This window comes from Macrobrachium rosenbergii, chromosome 15 (genome assembly GCF_040412425.1).
Source record: "Macrobrachium rosenbergii isolate ZJJX-2024 chromosome 15, ASM4041242v1, whole genome shotgun sequence".
In the NCBI taxonomy this organism is placed as follows: Eukaryota; Metazoa; Arthropoda; class Malacostraca; order Decapoda; family Palaemonidae; genus Macrobrachium; species Macrobrachium rosenbergii.
In genome coordinates this window covers 32,046,243-32,063,742 of record NC_089755.1, presented here as the reverse complement: position 1 = coordinate 32,063,742, position 17,500 = coordinate 32,046,243, and the positions used below count along the sequence as shown (strand labels likewise).

Here is a 17,500-nt window from a genome sequence, read left to right as displayed (position 1 = left end):
CTTTCAGAAAAGAATGCCGTTAACATCCACCCAGAACGCACTTTGTTAGCAACGCGGCCAACGCACGTGAATCCGCAACCCCTGTTTTCATTTCTCTCTCTTCAACTGATGGTTTTTAAAGAGAACACTTTTCTCTCTAAAGAAACTGCTTACTACGTAATCCGCACTTACGGTAGATGTGAGTGACTGAGCGCAGATCTAACTTCACTACGTTGTTCACGAACCGATTCAAACTCAAGTGAATGAACCCGGGCAGGAAGGTGTTCTTTTCCTCACAAACCTGTACGGGGATATCGAATGAATGTCATAACGCTTCATTTTACGAACGTGATCCTAGCTAGATACATTCTTATTAAATCCAAGTTCAAACCTCTTGCAAACGAACACGAAGCTGCAACATAATTCGTTCCCATCGAAGCGATCTAGGTGTTGGGAACCAGCTACGAATATGAAGTAATGTCACTTCTGTGCCCCTTGCGGACGGCGCATAATTATAGTTTACCGGTGATTCGAGATCCGAACGCTGGTTCGTTCTTCTGAACTACAGTGTTGAAACGGCCGAACATCGCCTCGTTATATTGTTCCGGTTCAGATACGCTAATGATGAACACAGAAAGCTCTGGAGTGTGAAGCATAAAGGTGACGGGCTCCTATTTTATGATTGTGATAAATCTACACTTATGAAGAGAGAGAGAGAGAGAGAGAGAGAGAGAGAGAGGGGATAATAGGCCGTTTGCTCCTTCCCGGCGTACATAATGGTCTTATTAAGAGCAAAGAGGGATGAGTGGGTGATAACAGTGAACACGGTTTTCGGAGAACTTTAATAATAATAATAATAATAATAAGAAAATGCGTATACATTTTCTCGAGTGTAATACCCAATATATTGTTTACGGGTACTAAACTTGTTCTGAATTGCCGTAATCCACCCCGGCCGGGTCGTGCTATAAGCGACCAGAGAGTGAAGACTGGGTAATAATAATAATAATAATAATAATAATAATAATAATAATAATAATAATAATAATAATAATAATAATACTTGTTGCTTTATTAATAGTGAACCATATAGAAAAGTTATATCTTACCGATGAGGTTTAGTACCAGTGAGGTCAAATTAGGGAAGTGAATTTTCATAATGTTATTGAAGCCAAATCATGCAATTAGAGTCTGGCAAAATGCGAAGCCAAATCAAGGTGATGATGTTTGATATTATTATTGGAATCAGATCTTGCCAGTGAAGTCTAGTATTTCTAGGGTTGAAAAATCATGTCATAATATTTTCATATTAATAATGTGATTGATATTACATGAAGTCAAGCGCATTATGAAATTTAATATTAAGAATGAAGCCACATCTTGCTACAGAAGGTTAATATCAACAATGAGGCCAAGTCATGTTTCGTGAAGTTTAATATTACCAATGAAAAAAAAATCTGTTGATGATGCATAACATTATCATTAAAGTCAAATCCTGCTGGTGTGGTTTCTTATTACGTGAAGTCATATCATGCTAATGAAACTTGATATTACCAATGAAATCAAATCACGAGATGTATTTTCATATTCCTTGAAGCCAAATCATGCTAGTAATATTTGATATCACCAGCGAAGCCAGTCAAGTTAGTATAGTTAATATTACCAGTAAAGTCAAACCATGCCAATAAAGTTTGGTATGACGTTAAATCAAATCATGTCAGTGTATTTCAGTATTAACACTGAAGTAAAATATTTCTAGTGAAGTGTAGCTTTACCATTGAAATCAAATCACGCACGTAAAGTTGAATAGTAGCAGTGAACTAAAGTCATGCCAGTAAAGCTGAATTGCATCCGTGAAATGAAATCATGCCTTTGATAGTAAAGAGTACCAGGGAGGTCAGATCGTGAAATGAAATCATGCCTTTGAAAGCAAAGAGTACCAGGGAGGTCAGATCATGATAGGGGTTAAACAGTACCAATGAAGTCAGATCACGCCTGTGGACAGAAACGGTAACAGTGACATTAATTTTTTCATTGGGGTCAGAAATCAACAGCTCACATTTTCATTGCTCTAATTCTGTCTTCTTTCGTTCAGGTTTCTTATAACTGAAAAGTATCTCAATGGGGCATTTGTATATCATCTTAAACACCTCAGGGGCTATTAGATTTTCGGTTGCAATACGGAATATCAGGCGGTTTGCTAGACTCAGTTCTCTTTTATGTACTGTGCTTGAATTTCCAAACTGCTTTGTTACAGAGTCAGCCCCATCTCTGTCTGTCTGTCTGTCTGTATATTTTAACTATTACAAGTTCAGTACATAATTTTCCACGTAGTGTTACATTTACTTAATTTGATAAAAATTAGATTTTTGAGACAGGCGTTGATGGTGGGGTACTATTTGGGCTGTTAGAAAGACTACAGTCCGTTAGTCCGAAGGCCCGATAGTCCGAAGGCGATAGTCCGAAGGTCCGATAGTCGGGTAAATTTTTGCCGTATTAGCTACTACAGTCCGTCGGACTATCGGGCCTTCTGACTTTCGGACTCGGACCTTTATCGGGCCTGCTGACTTTCGGAATCGGACGGACTCGGGCCTTCGGACTATAGGGCGGTCACCGTTAGAAAACACTCTCCCGGTCTTGTGGGTTTCTCTGGAGAGTTACTTTCATTATCCATCTCTCCTGTAGAGTAAAGAAGGGGGTGGGGGAGGAACCTCATGAGAGGCAATGAAGGTTTTCTTGTAGAGTAGGAAAGGTAGGAGAACCTCACGAGAGGTACCCTTCTACCGCTCTCCTTTCCAAAGGGGCTGGGAAGGAAGGAAAACCTCACGAGAGGTACCCTTCTAGAGTAGTGTCATCAGTCATTATTAAGGTTCTCTGTAGCATCCCTTTGGCCCCTGGCTGCAACCCATTTCATTCTTTTACTGTACCTCAGTTCATATTCTCTCTCTTTCATCTTACTATCCACCCTCTCCTAACAATTGTGCCATAGTGGAACTGCGAGGATTTCCGCCTGTTACACATCTTAAACCTCCTTTACTCTCAATTTCCCTTTCAGCACTGAGCGACCTCATAGGTATATTCCAATTCCAGTTCCAATTCCAATTCCATAATGGCTGAAAAGGAAAGAGAACCTCACGGGAGAAGACCTCCATTAGAACCTTAGGAAGGGTTACCCTCCATCGCCCCCCTTTCCCATGGTAGGGAAAGGAAACTAAAAATCTTGGAGTGGGGGGAGGGGGAGAGTGAAGAGAGCCCGGGGTGTTGCCTCCGCCGCCACCCTTTCCTAAAGAATAGGAGAAGAAAGAAAAATACATCACTGCATTCTTTCCCGCTCACTCCTCCTGATATGGGTTAGTGAAGTTGGTCTTCACTTTGACAGAAGTGTCGACAAAGGGAATTCTTTGAAGAGATTCTTTTCTTTTCCTCACGCGCCCTATCTGGAGGTAGGTTGAAAGAACCTTATCGAAGGTCGACTCGACCGTTGTTGAAGACTTCGTCTGACCTCGGGGCGACTGTCGTTGGATTCGACGCCAGAGGTGCTTTTGGGGAGACCCATGATCGGGTTTCATGTTAATCCCAGGGCTAGATTTGAATGTATTAGTGAGAGCGAAATATTTTCAATCTTCCAATACGATATCACATTTTAAAGTGTTTGTACTTGTTTTCATTACGTTTTGAATTATATACTTAGCTAGTTTTTCAAAGAAGGCGAAATAAAGGTAAATTTAAAATTTTAGGTTTTAGAAGAAATTTTTACGAGACTTTTTAACGTTGGTGCATAGACGAATTAAAATGGTCATATTTAACCCGAAATCTGCAGATCCGGTCAAACATTTGTATCTGACAAACTTGTAAACAATGAAAGACTACAAATATAAATAAATAAATATATAAATAAATAAATGAATTGATAAATATAAGTAAATAAGTAAAGCTCTAAAGCGAGACTTGATATTCTTACAACACATAAGGTTCCCAGGTATCTCAAGTAAGGGAGAGCAGATGGTGGCTGACGATAGTCGAACCAGAATATAATTTATGAAAAATCCTGTCACTCGCTCTCCAAATTTAAAGGGGACCGAAGGAAGCTGTTTTTTCATCAGCCATTTTATAGATCGAACGTCAAAGACAGCAATAATGTAGGAGAGCATTTTAGGAAAGGAGAAAGAAAAAGGAAAGCACAGAAATACACGAAGCCAAAAATAAAAAAATTTTTTCGTCAATTATGTTTTGTAAAATTAAAAAATATAAGTATCATTTATACACACACACACACACACACACACACACACACACTATATATATATATATATATATATATATATATATATATATATATATATATATATATATATATATATATATATATATATATATATATATATATATATATATATATATTATATACACATATTGCAGGATGACAGCCTATAGGATTAGTAAATGATATTATTTTCCAACCTGCTTTTGAGGGGAAATAAATTTAAACAAGTCGGATGGTTGAATCTGTTTATTTTCATCATGTGAAGAGGCAGCGTTCATTAACCTGGGTAAATTTTCCTGACGAACGTTATTCTGCTTTCCACATATATGACTGCAGTATGAATTGCCTTGGACTACTGAAGCTAATTATGAGATCAGACATATTTGATCAAACACCAGAAAGTCAAGCGCACGATTTCTAATCATGAGTGATATATATTTTGATCTTTACATTATAGAATTATTTATATCTGTCTATCTAAGTTTGCCTTCCGATTCTCAGCAAACATTTCACAATGTACTTTTTAAGCCTGGTGTCTTTTTTCCAACCGGACCGCGATTCACCACTGTCGCTTAGGTACCGGGAATATAATTCATTATTTAGACGAACAACGGTACAGTGAGGACTGAACGTTCCTTTATCGTTCCGTCCTCTCCGGGGGTTCGAACTCTCACTCTCACTCTCTCGCCACTGAGGCAAGAGCGGCAACGCTGTTTATAAGGATTATCTTAATTGGAAAAATAAAAACAGAAACCAACCTTGCATTTCCTGCTTCACCTGCGCCAAGATATGCGTCCTATAATGCTTAGCCATTAACCTCACATTTCTGAGCCTCGTGTAATCATAACCAATTTAAATAAATAGATAAATTGATATATGTTTATTCATTTTTTGGATGACTCGGGAACCCTCTCTGGACACTGTTCGTATCTTCAAATCTGCTTCTGTTTCGAATTCCTCCATAAAAGCTTACATTTCGAATCTACGAGTAATTCTAAGAAACCTCTTTCATATCAGGACTGCTTTTTCACATTCGTCTGTTGACAACTGTTTTATCTCTTCCTGTCTATCGATCTGTCTTCTTGTTTCCCTGTTAATGAAAGATTCTCTTTCTCTCTCTCTCTCTCTCTCTCTCTCTCTCTCTCTCTCTCTCTCTCTCTCTCTCTCTCTCTCTCTCTCTCTCTCTCTGTTAAAAGTTAAAACCGAGCGAATCGCGGGAGTTCGTCGTAAATGCTCACAGAAAATCAAATAGGATTTCATTAAGCCATTTTTCAACCAATTCTACTTCGTCGTCCTGAAAAATATGCTCGCGTTTAATCAGTTTTCAGCAAATTCCACTTCGTGATCAAGAAATACAAGCCCGCTTTCATTTGATCAGCTTCCAGTCGATTCTGTTCCATGTAAAATTCTTGGGATATTTTCCAAATGAAAGTTGGGAGAGACACTTGAATTTCGCGTTCTAACGTTCCATGAACGGATAACAAAATGCTGCAGAAATATTATATCTTTTATTCAAGCCTTCCTTTTGTTTGTTCATGAATACCCTCAGATTGTGCTCGTTCTTGCGCGGACAAAAGTGAGGAAATTAATCGCGAGGAAACGTTCAGCTTTTTCCTATTTTAAGAGGACCTGTTTTTTGTTCGCGTTTCCGAAAAAGAAAAACGTTTAGATTAATTACAAAGTTGCCTTTTATTCAACGTCTTTAAATCAAGCGCTTACTCGATCTAACTGCTCGTCTGTCCATACACAGATGCGCCTGCGCGTAGACGAGATCTCCGCAAAGCGAAGGACCAGAGTGCAATCACATGGAAGGGATGTTAGTGGCCCTTTCTTGATCAAACCAATTGAGACCCTGTTGATCAGTTCATTAAATTTTGTACTTAGTCGTCAGGTGAATGTGGTGAGTCAAGTAGGGCGAGAAAGGGCATCGTGATAGCAACCGCATCCCAAAAGAATGTATAAAAACAGAAATTTTGAATTTATTGCTAATATGTCTTCCTCGATTCTTTCGTTAATTCGGAAGGTTCGCCTGTTTTCTGCTTCGAAGTTCCCCAAGGTGATGAAAGATGCTTTCAACGTTGTCAATGATACTGTGACTTATGGATGTCAGAGAAACTTTTATCTTGCTTTTGATTGGTTTAGGTATTGTACTGGTACGATCTTAGGCCAATCACAATTAGCTTCAGCGATATCAGCTGAAGATATTTACCATCAGATTAAAAAAGTATTCATATACTAATAATGTTTGATGTATGTATGTAGTATGTATATATATATATATATATATATATATATATATATATATATATATATATATATACATACATTTTTTATTTATTTTTTTTTGCTTTCAAAAGTAAAGGCTTAACCTCAAGTTGTTTTGAAAGGATAAAGTGGAGGATGAGGTTTTTATTCTATAATGGAAGTAGATATTTGGGGTATAAAATCCAAATCTGAATAAAAACTTATAAAACTGAAATCAAGCAAACTAAAGGGCAATCCATTTGCGCATATCAGTTTCTTCTCATAAAGCATCTTTGAACTCAGCTGTTGTTATGTCCTGCCAAAGTTTCTTTCGTTCCTAGGAATGGAAATGCCACGACGGCTACCTGGAATTGCCACCTGGCATTCCACCTGGCATTCCCACTTGGCTTTCTCTGTTGTTGTAGACAATGCTCCGATCACCTTTTGACTTATGGGATCCTCTTGTTTTGGCTGAGGAAGGAAAACAGTCGCGCAAACACCAAGTGCTTTTATTGTTCGATGTACCCCCGTTCGTCTCCTCTTTTAAAAGCCAGGGGTACAGCTTCCAAAGCCTGGAGGCTTCCTGTCTTGGGTGGTTAGAGTCCATTTTTCTAGATTCGAAGCTAAACGCCTCATATGTCATTTTTACTATGTCAGCCTAATTCTGATGATTGAATTATGGCTGTCGATGATAATACTGACTAGTCAATCAGTCTTCCGATAGCTCTCAACGTTTTGTAACTTTCTTAACCAATTTTGACTTAGACATGACTGTAGAGTGTTGCTCCCTTCTTATCACTGTCCCATTATAGTATTAATACGAAAATATGATATTATTAAGTATTGTTATCATTAATGGTAATGTGTATTTATACCCACAAAACAGAGCACGTAAATTTTAGAGAATGAACGCCTAGAAGAATCTGTTTATGAAACCTGGCGTCGCAACTATATACTTCTGATTTACTCTGGTAAATTAGAAGTGAAAGATGCCCATAGTCTGATCTGTAAATGAAATGAAAACTTATGTTAGAATACAATGTCCATACCTAACCACATACAGTAGACTTTTTTGTACAGTAGGTTGCTCGAGGTTATTTTGTTTCAAATTTTCGATAAGAAGCATAAAGAAAAACTGACCCAAATAATGATATTATCGCATGCGTATGTGCAAATAGACGCAAACACATATTCTGGCTGTACAAGACAAACAATATTTCCCAGTTTGGAAGCTATTATGCGACTAGTATTGATTTGCACATTCGGTCAAATTTTTCATTGCTTTCTTTTTTTCCAGTTTTATTTCGTGTTGACAAGAAACTCCAGCGGATATGATATATCACGTATAAAGCAACTGGTGTGCCTGTCCCGTGAAAAATGACACCGATACCTAAGCAGTTATGCAAATACATCGTTTATAATGCATCAGTTGCATCAGGTTGCTCTACATTGTCGTGTTAAAATTAGAATTTATAACACGTAACCTACAAAGGAGAAATTAATATATGGAGGTGCGCCGCATCTTATGCGGTGGGATCTCTTGGTGAACGAGTAAACGAATTTAGAGTTCTAAAACATAAGAAATTGAGGTTCGTTCCTTCTACGATCAAACTCTGGACGTCTACTCCTCTTTCTGACTAGTCGTTCCTCCAAACCTGGGCAAGACAAGGTCTCTTTTTTGAGGAACCGATATCATTGAAGGTACTACCTTCATTTTGATTGGCTATTGCACCTCAGGTGTAACCAATCACGATTAACTTTATTTCACCGTTGCGTCGGCCTTTTCATTAAAATAAAATTTTAAAAATCTAGCGTTTTAAGCAAACAAACCAAGTGACCAAAACACGAACGGACGAAAATGAATCTGGAGAGAAAACAAGACATGTCTCTTTAGGAGTTAGGAAAAGAATCCCCCTTTTTCCCACTTGCAAGGAGAGCTGAGGATAAGCTTCCCCCGAGAGACTTTTCGAAGACTATAAAAGACGATTTACTTCTTCTTCCTCTTGTTCTTCATCTCGCGTTTCTCGACGAAATATTAAGCCACCACCCGCCGTCGCCTTTCTTTCAGAAAGAAAAACGCTTCTGTTTTTCTTCCTGCTTCCGAACATTAATTAGGCAAGAATGTTTGTCACGAGGGAGACGTTTCGCTAAAGAATACATTAGAGAGGAGATACGTGGGTAATCTTTATGAAGAGCTAATATTTATGTGCTAATAATATAGTTTTCATGACTGTCGTTAGGCTGTGAACTTCCAAACCAACGACTATGAAATATTATTTGATTAGTTCGTGCCAAATTGGCTGAGGAAATAAAAAAAGTAAAACGATATAATGTTTGTGTATAAACGTATTAGCCTTTGTCAAATTATCAATCTTTGTTGTTTGTTTTGATACCATGTTCTTTTCAGGGCAATGGCCGCTATTGTCTGGTTCCATATGAATAGGTTTATGTTCTGAATAATAAATAATAATAATAATAATAATAATAATAATAATAATAATAATAATGGAGAAACAAATCCACATTTATGTTTATGTACACATCTTGAAGGATAAATATGTACAGATTCCCGAAAGCTATCTGTACAGACTTATCCTTAAACATATGTACATATACATAAATGTGGATTTGTTTCTCCATTTTAAGACTCATGCTATTATGAGTATTTTTTAATAATAATAATAATAATAATAATAATAATAATAATAATAATAATAATAATAATAATAATAATAATAATAATAATAATAATAATAATACTTTTCCCATTTTTTTATTGACACTCATAGGCCCTCTGCCCTGTGGGACACACTTACAAATTAATGGGCTTTTAAGCTGGTTCCGTTCGTAGATTTGCAATTTTTGTTTAATAATCATAGAATCAATGATTGGAATAAACAATACGGATAGTGATATGTTTCTGACATAAAATCAGTGGAGAGGCGAAAAGTTACATGGTATTTTCGTTATTTTTTCCACCATAGTTCTATTAAAAGTTCCTCATGTCTTGCAAGTTTTTGACACGTAATAATAATACCATAATGACAGAGCTAACTGCAAGAGAGAGAGAGAGAGAGAGAGAGAGAGAGAGAGAGAGAGAGAGAGAGAGAGAGAGAGAGAGAGAGAGATTAGAATGAAACAAAGCATTACAGGAAGACGAAACAAATTAGCCTTCCATTTCTGAAGGAATCATAACGATGACGCAAATGTCTTAATTGATGCCATATCTTCATTTGTCTGTCTCCAGGTGAAATGCCCCACCTGCACGCGCGTGACGGAGGCGAAGTCGGCGGACAAGTTACCTGACAACACTCAGCTGTGTACGATCCTTCTCAACATGTCCTCCCTCAATCTGCACGAAGCAGGAGCCACGCCCAACCGGGACAACTGCCCCGCCCACTCCGCCAGGATCAACTTCTGGTGCGACACCTGCAGGATGCCCCTCTGTCGCGACTGCACCGTGCTGGCCCATAGGGAGTCCCAGGGGCATAAGGTAGGAACCCACATTTTCATCTTTGTGAAAATATATGCTACTATATAAACGAGTACTCTCTAGCTTGGCTGTTTTCCTTTTCGTAACCATAAAATTAATGTTGGCTTTGAAATGTTAAGCTTTCCATAGACAATCTTGAAGAGTCAAAATGTTCACTGGTTAACATGATTTCATTTATGAAATATTGGCTATAGAGCCAAACACTGGGGCGCTTTCAGCCTTTCAGCGATTAAGACAGTGAAAAGAAAGCGTTGGAGTGGTTGGACAGCAAGTTGGAAGAAAGGAAATGGGAGCGGAGCTAAAACGTGGGTGCAGTTAGGGGCTGAAGGGACGTTGCAAACCTTTATTAATGCCTACAGTGCATCACGTAAAGTGCATTGACGGCACTACCCTTCTCCCTTTCGGGCCTTTGATAACCATGAAATTGTATAATTTGAGGTAATTCTATTTACAATCCTTTGCCAGGTGCGTGATCACGACCAAGCCGTGGCTGTTTTGCGAGCAGAGGTGAGGTCTTCCGTGAACGAGGCTCGCAGTCTCCTTCAGGAGACAAGGAGGCTGAGGCATGACCAGAGGAAATACCTTCTCAGGCAGCTGGATGCCGCCAGAGCATACGAGAAGCAGCTGAAGGCCGACTTGAAGAGCCTCGACAGCGATAAGAAGGACGAGGTAGGGAACGGTGCAGTTCAGAGCTGGTCCGGAATTGTCGTGACTAAGGAAATATTTTATCAGTACTGAAGTTTAAAGATGCCATTACTCTTCAGATGGTTTGTGAGGGTGTACTCAAGGACAAACCTATTCATATACACTAATAAATTTTTTATGTACACTAGTTAGCACGAATTCAATTATTTCTTCTCTCCAAAGTTAACTTATTAACTAATGATAAGAAAAAGAATGAACTTGATTCTTAATAACAGAAGTTCCATTTATCATCGTAATCCATTATGATCTTTGCCATAATAAACAGTCATAATAAATTCCACTGCTTTTGCCAGTAAAATTCTATTACATGTAGCCGTCACATTGACGCCACACATTTGAACCCTTTATATTTAGAAGACAACTAAGGTTACAAAATCAAAATCTTACTGAACTACTCCTTCCAAAATGACGCCTGCTGACCTTCATTAGTCCCATTACCATCGTTCTTTGCTTTTAAAAAGAACTTATCAGACCATTCCTTAATGACACTACCTCCTTCCTCCACAGGCTCGGGGCTTAGACCGCATTGAGCACGAGTGTGAGCAGGAGACCTCCCTGGTGGGACTGCACGAGAGCACCCAGAGGGCGGGGTCTATCGTGGCCAGGCTGGCCCAGGACTTGGCCACAGCCAAAGCCGTCCTTGCCGATTCCTTCTTGACTCTGGGAAAGCTCAACCGGTCACAGGATGACCTCGACGCCATTGATATCAAATCAGCTGCCAGCGGGTAAGGCCTTCATTCATTTTAGTTGGTCTTGGGTTCATATTAACGTTTGTTAATTACGACTTTAGGCTTTTTATTTTATCTTTTCATTTTGTCATTATCATTTGCGGTAGTAAAACATTTTACCGAGCTTAGGATGTATATTTTGCCCCAGCATCATTTGATATTGTTTTTAAAAATTTGACTTTGTAGAAATACTTGTTTGAGTATATACCATTTTATTATTCTCAGTCTGTCTCTCTTTTCTCTCTCTCTCTCTTTCTCTATTAATATATTACCTCCTTATGGAGTGTATTTTTAGTTGCCTGTCTTTACGAAGAATAAACAAAGACAGAAGAAACTTTACACAAATATATATATATATATATATATATATATATATATATATATATATATATATATATATATAGATAGATAGATATATATATATATATATATATATATATATATATATATATATATATAGATAGATAGATAGATAGATAGATAGATAGATAGATAGATAGATAGATATATATATAGATAGATAGATAGATAGATAGATAGATAGATAGATAGATAGATAGATAGATACACACACATACTGTATATGTAATATATCTGTGAGTATATGTACATTTATTTTGGCATATGCAAATCCAACCGTTTTTGCTCTATTCAATACGTGCTTCTCTTCGGGTATTTAAAAGTAATGTCGAAATACAACATAGAATTATTAGCTCTAGATGATAATTGCGTTTCTTAAGCAATCCTCTAAGTCTGAAATTGCAAGCGGGTTCCCCTGAAGTATTCTCGTTTCCATAAACAGGAAATAAAAAGAAAACGTCTCAACTTTGTAGTACAAAACACACACTGCAGCCATAAAAGTTATGCCATTTCGGACTTCCAATCAGTGTAGTAGCGTTCTTGCTGGTCAAGGGGGTATGAAAGTCTGTTATGAAACATGCTATTGTACCGACGTTATACCATCATACCATTTTGAGCTTTCCAGTTGTATTTCGAAAAAGAACACTCACTGGATGTTGCTACATAATGTGCGATTCAAATATTACTTCGGTACTTTTAAAGGATAATTTCATACTATAGCTGATGTTTGTTAAGGAGCGGCATGGATATTACTGCATAACACATAATTCAAATATTCCTCTGGTACTTACATATGATTACATTGTGTTAAAGTTCATGTATGTATTATTGCATAACTTATCACACAATATTTCTTTGGTACTTTTGTCTGATAACATTATATTATGCATGTTAAGGAGTCTACGTTGGTTATTGCTACTTTGATTATTAAAGCTTGAGTTGAAATTCAAAAATAACTTAGCTACTTTTATGTCACATCATAGTATCGTTGTTCTGTGTTCCAAGACCGAGTAGAATATCACTAAATGAAATGCAGTTTAGAAAATTCTTAAGTACTTAACAAGACAGTATCAATTTCAGCTATATCCCAAGGCCACAGTGGGCATTTTCCAATGAAATATTGCTGTATAACTGATATATAATTTCATGAGATGTACTATGTAATGCACTGACGTTTTATTTTTCTCGTCCGAAAACTAACAAAACAAAGATTAATATTTCAGATTGCGTGTTATAATTGCTACTGAAACTGTTATTCTTAACATTGAGGGTATTTAGGCTACGTCAAGCTTGTTTTCAAGTCCTCAAACACTTCATTTTCTTTACTCCAGTTACTTTGGCTTTATATTAACCATTTCTTTTCTGTCTTTAAATACAATTGTTATATTAAAGGCGTTTCGTCTTTTGTTACGCACCTCGAGTCCAATGAATGCAAGACAATCCCTACAATCAATAATGCCTCCTTACCTCTTTCTTTCTGGCACGTCTATTCCTTAAGGTGTTATTGGATAAAATTAATCACTCACAAACTAATTTCCATCTTCGCTAGGTGGCATCGTTGTCTCTTTCTCTACAGGTACTTTTACAGCCATTGTTCATCTCTGTCTTGTTAATAGCCTTTGATTTTGAGATGCCAGTAGGATCAAATTATTCGATTAGAACACTCATCCCTCCTTGTAGTTGTTCAGTCATTGTTCCTCTCTGTCACTTCGATGCTGTGACGCCAAGTGGATAGAACCAATCAGTTATAAACTAATTTCCCAAACTACCTATCCTCTGCTGAAAGGGACATCCTTATCTCTTTTCTACCGATACTTTTTTAGCGATTTCCAATAGTTGTAACACCAGTCAGGCCACCTATTCTAATATATTCTTTTTTATTTTTTGATCTGCATTTGCCAAGCTCTGGAAATCCCTTCCCCCTTTCATTTTCCCTGGCTTTTATTAAAAGGAGAGTATATGTCTGTTCCCTCATCGCAGACAGAAAATCTCCCAAAAGGATGAGTAATTCAACACCACCCACTCAAACTCAAAAGACCCCTTATCATATTCAGACCTCTATGCAAATTTAATGACTTGCTGGCAGCCATGAAGTCCACGTATGGTCAAAGTTTCGTCAAAATCCACTCATATCTTTTTGCATAATGCTACCACCAAACAGACAAACGGACCGTAACACAAATATATCCCCTTACAGGTAATCAATCACCAGCACTTCTTTACGCAGATGGCATTCGGGGTTGCAAATCTTTTGTGAACCCTAAAATAATATTTCATGAAAAAATTCTCCACCTACAATCGACGGTGGTGCTAGCTTACGAATCCTCATGAAAATGTTAATTTAATACACATAACATTCTGCTAGGCCATTTTTTCATTTATCACAAAAACCGTTAATGTTCCACTTATTCGCTGACAACACAAGCAGTATATAAGAGACAGTAATGGAACTCGCCTCATTAGGTGTATTTCAATTTATTTTAAATTATGATATGAGTTTTATTTATTCTGATTTTTCGATGTAAAAAATAATGATTTAATATATACCCCCATTGGTGATGAGTACCATCACCGCACTGCTATCTTATTTAAATATATATTCTGTATTATCCTATTTATGTATTTTTCAGTAAAAGAATGTTTGATATGTAACAGATTATAGCCAGACTGCAGCACATTAAAACTTTTTATCTTGATATATGTAATAGATTTTATTGCATATATTTATAATTATATTATAGTATCTGTTTTTGAGCAGAATAACTATTGTTAAAGTAGGTTTTTATTATTCATTCTGTAATGAGGGGATTTTAGTACAGGAAGTGATTTTACTCATCTTAGAAGGGTTGGAAGGTTGGAAGTCATGATAAAAGATAAAGAATATTGAAGAATAAATTTTTCATTAGTCAATTATCTACAGTTTATATATATATATATATATATATATATATATATATATATATATATATATATATATATATATATATATATATATATATATATATATATATATATATATAAATTATATATGTTTGTAAATACATGCTGTAGATAAAGGTGTAGATATGAAGCCATTTCTAAGAAATTTTGTATTACTATAGAACGTACTTGGCAATTTTGAGAGGTCTCTACTTCTGTCAATACCCCTAGGGAGTTAGTGCCGTCAGTGCACCTCATGCAGGGCACTGTTTGCATTACTTAAGGTTCTTTGCAGCATCCCTACGGCCCCTAACTGCAACCCCTTTCATTCCTTTTTCTGTCTTTTACTGCACCTCCGTTCATAGTCTCTTTCTTCCATCTTGCTTTTCACACTCCTAACAATTGATTCATAGTGCAACTGCGGGGTTTTCTTCCTGTTACACCTTCCAAATCTTTTTACTGTCAATTTACGTTTCAGCGCTGAATGACCTCATAGGTCCCAGCGCTTGGCCTTTGGCCTAAATTCTATATTTTCCTCTATTCTACTTCTGTTTAAGTAATATTTCCAGATAGGAAAATTAGAGTCCATTAATGAATAATTATATCTGGAGTCATTTAATTTATGAAGAGACAGACCATAATTTGCCTTGTTGATATAATAATGTTTATTTTGGAATAGATACTCAATTAAACTGATACACCTGATAAAGGGTTAGATAAAGAATTGAAGTAACTCAAAGCTCATTTAGAGAGAGAGAGAGAGACAGAGAGAGAGAGAGGTTACCAAAATTAAATTTTGTAAAATGATGCTGAGAACTAGTTATGATAAGAAATTTTTTGATAAGCTAATAGAGAGATAGATGGATAGATAGATAGATGGTCATGTAGATAGATAGATAGATAGATAGATAGATAGATAGATAGATAGATAGATAGATAGATGGTCATGTAGATAGATAGATAGATAGATAGATAAATAGATAGTCATATAGATAGATAGATAGATAGATGGTCATGTAGATAGATAGATAGATAGATAGATAGATAGATAGATAGATAGATAGATAGATAGATAGATAGATAGATAGATAGATAGATGGTCACGTAGATAGATATACAGATAGATAGATAGATGGTCATGTAGATATATAGACAGACAGACAGACAGACAGACAGATAGATAGATAGATAGATAGATAGATAGATAGATAGATAGATAGAGATGCAAAGCTTATCCTCAAAAAGTAAGCCTTGCCACAATCCCTTCAGTACGGGTATCACACAAACAAATAAGATTTAAGAAAAGGAATAAAGAGAATCAAAATATGCTAGAAGAGGGGGATGCAAATCACATTAATAACCGAAGTAAAACGTTGGCTAACCAATGCAGAGGCTCGGTCCAGTCAACGCCATCCAAAGCGGGCAGCTATGCATCTTGTGACGTCAATAGCGAAGGCAGAAACACTCCCGAGAGCCGGTAGGTGATGTCTTTCAAGGAGCGTTTTCACTGGCCCAATTCCTCTTGTCCAAAAAGACGCTTGTAGATTTGTCTCATTTCTTTTTTTTTTTTTTTTTTTTTTTTTTTTTGTACGAGCCTGAACCACGTTTGTTAGCGTGAGTTGAAGTCATGTCGAATTTGTAGACAGATTGGAAAATCTTACGGTATTTCGTTTACAGTAGAGTGGAGATTTGGTCCGTGTTCTCTTGTAAAGTTCCTGTATTGCGTAGTTGATACCAAATGTAAGAAGAGTCCTTTCATTCTCTAGATTGCCTGTAATCAGCTTGTAAGACCAGAAAGTCGTCACTGTACAATCAATTTTGCTTGGGTTGTCGGAGTTAAGCCCCACAAAAGACATGGAACTGATTTTGGTTATTTATTGATACAAATAAGCCCATATGTTTTTGATTAATAATGTACATTCATAAAGTTTAAAGGTATAAAATGAGTTATCATTCAAAACGTTTTAATCATAGTTGTCTTCCGAATACTTGACATCGGATATATCTCAACAGCATTACCAGCTAAATCATTGGAAGAAAAATATAAATGGTGAATTCACTAAACATCAGAGTACAATAGTTTCCTTTCTTGTACCAGTAGCACTATATGTACTATCTATGGTAAGCCTTCATCCTATGATGTTCTGAAGGCGTTTTTTTCATTTTTTCATGAACATTTCATGAAAAGGAAAAAGTCTGATGGAAAAATTAGGTGCAGCAACCTTGCAGGTCGATGGAAAAGTGTTATAGTTTCCCGAAAAGAAATTAAGATCCGGACTCGAATCAATATTTCCTCAACTTCCCCTTACTTGAAGTTCACAAAAGAGAAGAGGAAGACTCGTTCCAAAGAGCAGAAATGCTAACAGATAAAACTGGGATCCAAAATCACTTCGAAATGCCTTGGAGTGTCTGATGGAGATTAGGCCCCACCTGGCGTTCCTTCGAACGAGCCTCTTCCCCGCAACAAATATAGAATGTGAAAAAACAATGGAAAGACAGTCCTGTTTACCTACCTTTCTGGCACCATGTGTAGACATAGATCTTTTCCAGACCTGTATTTCGTCGAGAAGAAATAAAAACGTGGACGTATATTGAGTTATCTTTCATTACTGTTACATGAAACGTAGAACAATGTATATTTTGCAAGAGTAATACTATGCATTGTAGCAACCCGAAGTCATCTCTGTACCACGTAGAAATATGTAATTCGTAAACAAATATGTTTTGAAGAACCATTGTAGTGTTATTTGTCTCTGGTAATGTTTCGTGCAAAGTAACTATATTATTTGTTACATGAATTAATATTTG

The 17,500-nt window shown here is 36.7% G+C and overlaps 1 protein-coding gene across 6 annotated transcripts in view; it reads left to right on the top strand.

Annotated features, from left to right (window-relative positions):
- LOC136846509 (uncharacterized) overlaps positions 1 to 17,500 on the top strand; it is a 194,452-nt gene that overhangs the window by 166,396 nt on the left and 10,556 nt on the right. For 3 of the 6 annotated variants that reach the window (XM_067117351.1, XM_067117353.1, XM_067117354.1), the window contains 4 exons: positions 9,735 to 9,980; positions 10,446 to 10,649; positions 11,193 to 11,410; positions 16,083 to 16,169. In XM_067117351.1, the coding sequence (XP_066973452.1) occupies positions 9,735 to 9,980; positions 10,446 to 10,649; positions 11,193 to 11,410; positions 16,083 to 16,169 (755 nt within the window). The remainder of the gene's footprint in view (positions 1 to 9,734; positions 9,981 to 10,445; positions 10,650 to 11,192; positions 11,411 to 16,082; positions 16,170 to 17,500) is intronic. The other 3 variants (XM_067117352.1, XM_067117355.1, XM_067117356.1) reach the window with 1 other exon arrangement.